General features: G+C 34.8%; 1 protein-coding gene across 1 annotated transcript; it reads left to right on the top strand.

Moving 5' to 3' along the window:
* The first annotated feature begins 1,434 nt into the window (after window positions 1–1,434).
* On the top strand, window positions 1,435–2,118 carry LOC21388631 (B3 domain-containing protein At2g24670). The gene has a single exon (XM_010094841.1). The coding sequence runs from the start codon at window positions 1,435–1,437 to the stop codon at window positions 2,116–2,118; it is 684 nt and encodes a 227-aa protein (XP_010093143.1).

The raw sequence follows: 2,118 nt of genomic DNA on the forward strand, positions 1-2,118 counted from the left end.
ACATAGTGCAAAGCAACCAATTATTATGTATTGCCACAACAACGTGGAGACGTTTGTTTCTTATATTTATTTTTTATTGTGAATCATGATTTATGATTCTCTATAGTGTTTTCTTTCATAAAAAATACACGTAAAACGAGAATAATTCTGAATCATGATTCTTAATACATAAACTAAACTTCCTATTCAATTTTGAGTCAATAATACTAAAATTGAACGAATCATAAAGAATATTTAATTTTAGTGACCGTTAAATCTTATAAGCATCGAATATATATATCAATGCTCTCATCATGAGTTTACTACAAATATTACATGTTTCGAATTTATATTTCTTAAATTAAAATATGGAATGAAAATTTATTCAATAATTCAATAGCCTATGTAATTTAATCAATATAACAGTATTATCATTTTGTGTTACTAGAATCTTTGGCAGAAGTGTTCTTTTTAGATAATCAACGTTATCAATATAACTAAATTAGCAAAATAAGATACTTTACAACTATTTTGTAAGCTGGAGGGGTAAATTGTCGAAAATAAAAGTTTAGAAGGCAAACTATCATATCTCTACAAGTTTAAACAATAAATATATAAAATACTCTAAAAAAAGGATAAGTTGTTTTAACGCTTATCTAATAGGATCATAAAAGATGAATTACTAGTAATTTTTTATTTTTAACCGTCATATATGTATCACGAGTTGTCTATTATGTCAACTTTTTTAGTTTGATGTGATTTTGAACAAGTTTAACGGTTAAAAATTGATGTTTCGATAGGAAGTTCCATAAGAGAAAGTCCCACAAAACAAAGCCAAACTCTAGTAGCAAAAAAAAAAAAAAAAAGGCCAAACGCCATGCGGGCAGAAAACGGACTTGTCTAAAAGATCTTTCAGTAAGCAAATGTAGAAAAACTAAAACGACAGGTCGTCGTCTACCGAGAGAAGAGAAGTCATTCATTTTCAAATCAAAGTATAAGAAAAAGGGCCATATATAGTGTAGGATGATTATATTGGAACCAATGCTTATATATACCCTCCGGAATCAACAAATATCTACCTCTATATGTTTTCTTCGTCTCCTTCGCGTACGGATCCTCCCACATTGTTGAAACATACTTGCTCGATTCAATCTATAGGGTGAGTAGGATATAGAGCTCTATTAATCTTCATTAATGTTTGATTATTATTAATTGACTGTCGATAATCTCACTTATATATGTATTTCTCATTGTTTCCTGGTTTATTGGAACGTTTAATTCTTTTCTTTTCTTCTAATGATCATCAAAAGTGCTAATTAGTTTTGGTTATAAATCATGATCAGCAGTATTTTGGTGCAGTAAGTTGCTAGAAAATGTTGAGGGTTTGATCTAATTTCTTTGGTCTTCTTTATTAATGTCTCAGGTTAATCTTTAACGAAGTAGTCACGATCAAACATGCATCCCCAGTACTCATCATCGTTAAACGGTGGGGAGTCGGAAAATGTTGATAAAAGGTCGTCGAGTACGCAAGATCTGGACAGCGAGGAGTTTGATCCGCTTAAAGAGTTGGCTGTAGCCGCCACTGATCCTGCGGTTCTCGAGTTAGTCGAAAGACAAGCTGATTTCGAACAATCACGCCGCGAAGCAAGAAATGCAAGAAATGATCGGCGAGAAGATGGAGGCAAGAATAATAGGCCAACTTCTCATGAAGCACTTGTTCTTCCTCGAAGAATCTTGAGGAACAAGATCGACGTCATGGGAGGGACGGAGGTGAATTTTGTGCTGCAAAAGTCCTTCGTCGCAGGGTCCCGCGGTGGGAGAAGCATCAGATTGCCAATACGTTCCACGCAAATCACGTCCTCATTAAGAGATGCCGAGAAGAGGAGACTTGATGTTGAGAGAAAAAGTATGGCGGTGAAGCTAATAGACCAGAGCTTTAGAGAGTTTCAAATGGAGATTAGGCGGTGGGATGGTAGAACAAACGGCAAAATCTACGCGTTAGCAACCAAGTGGAATGATGTCGTTTCCAGTAATCATTTGGAAGAAGGCGACGACATTAAACTTTGGTCGTTTCGGGTTGATGACCACCTTCATTTCGCTTTACAAACAACCAAGAAAGCTGCCAGACTAGATCAGTAG

Source organism: Morus notabilis, unplaced genomic scaffold (genome assembly GCF_000414095.1).
Source record: "Morus notabilis unplaced genomic scaffold, ASM41409v2 Scaffold435, whole genome shotgun sequence".
Classification (NCBI taxonomy): domain Eukaryota; kingdom Viridiplantae; phylum Streptophyta; class Magnoliopsida; order Rosales; family Moraceae; genus Morus; species Morus notabilis.

Excerpts from the sequence above, each read along its gene's own strand:
- LOC21388631 (XM_010094841.1), top strand. The coding sequence starts at position 1,435 with ATGCATCCCCAGTACTCATCATCGTTAAACGGTGGGGAGTCGGAAAAT.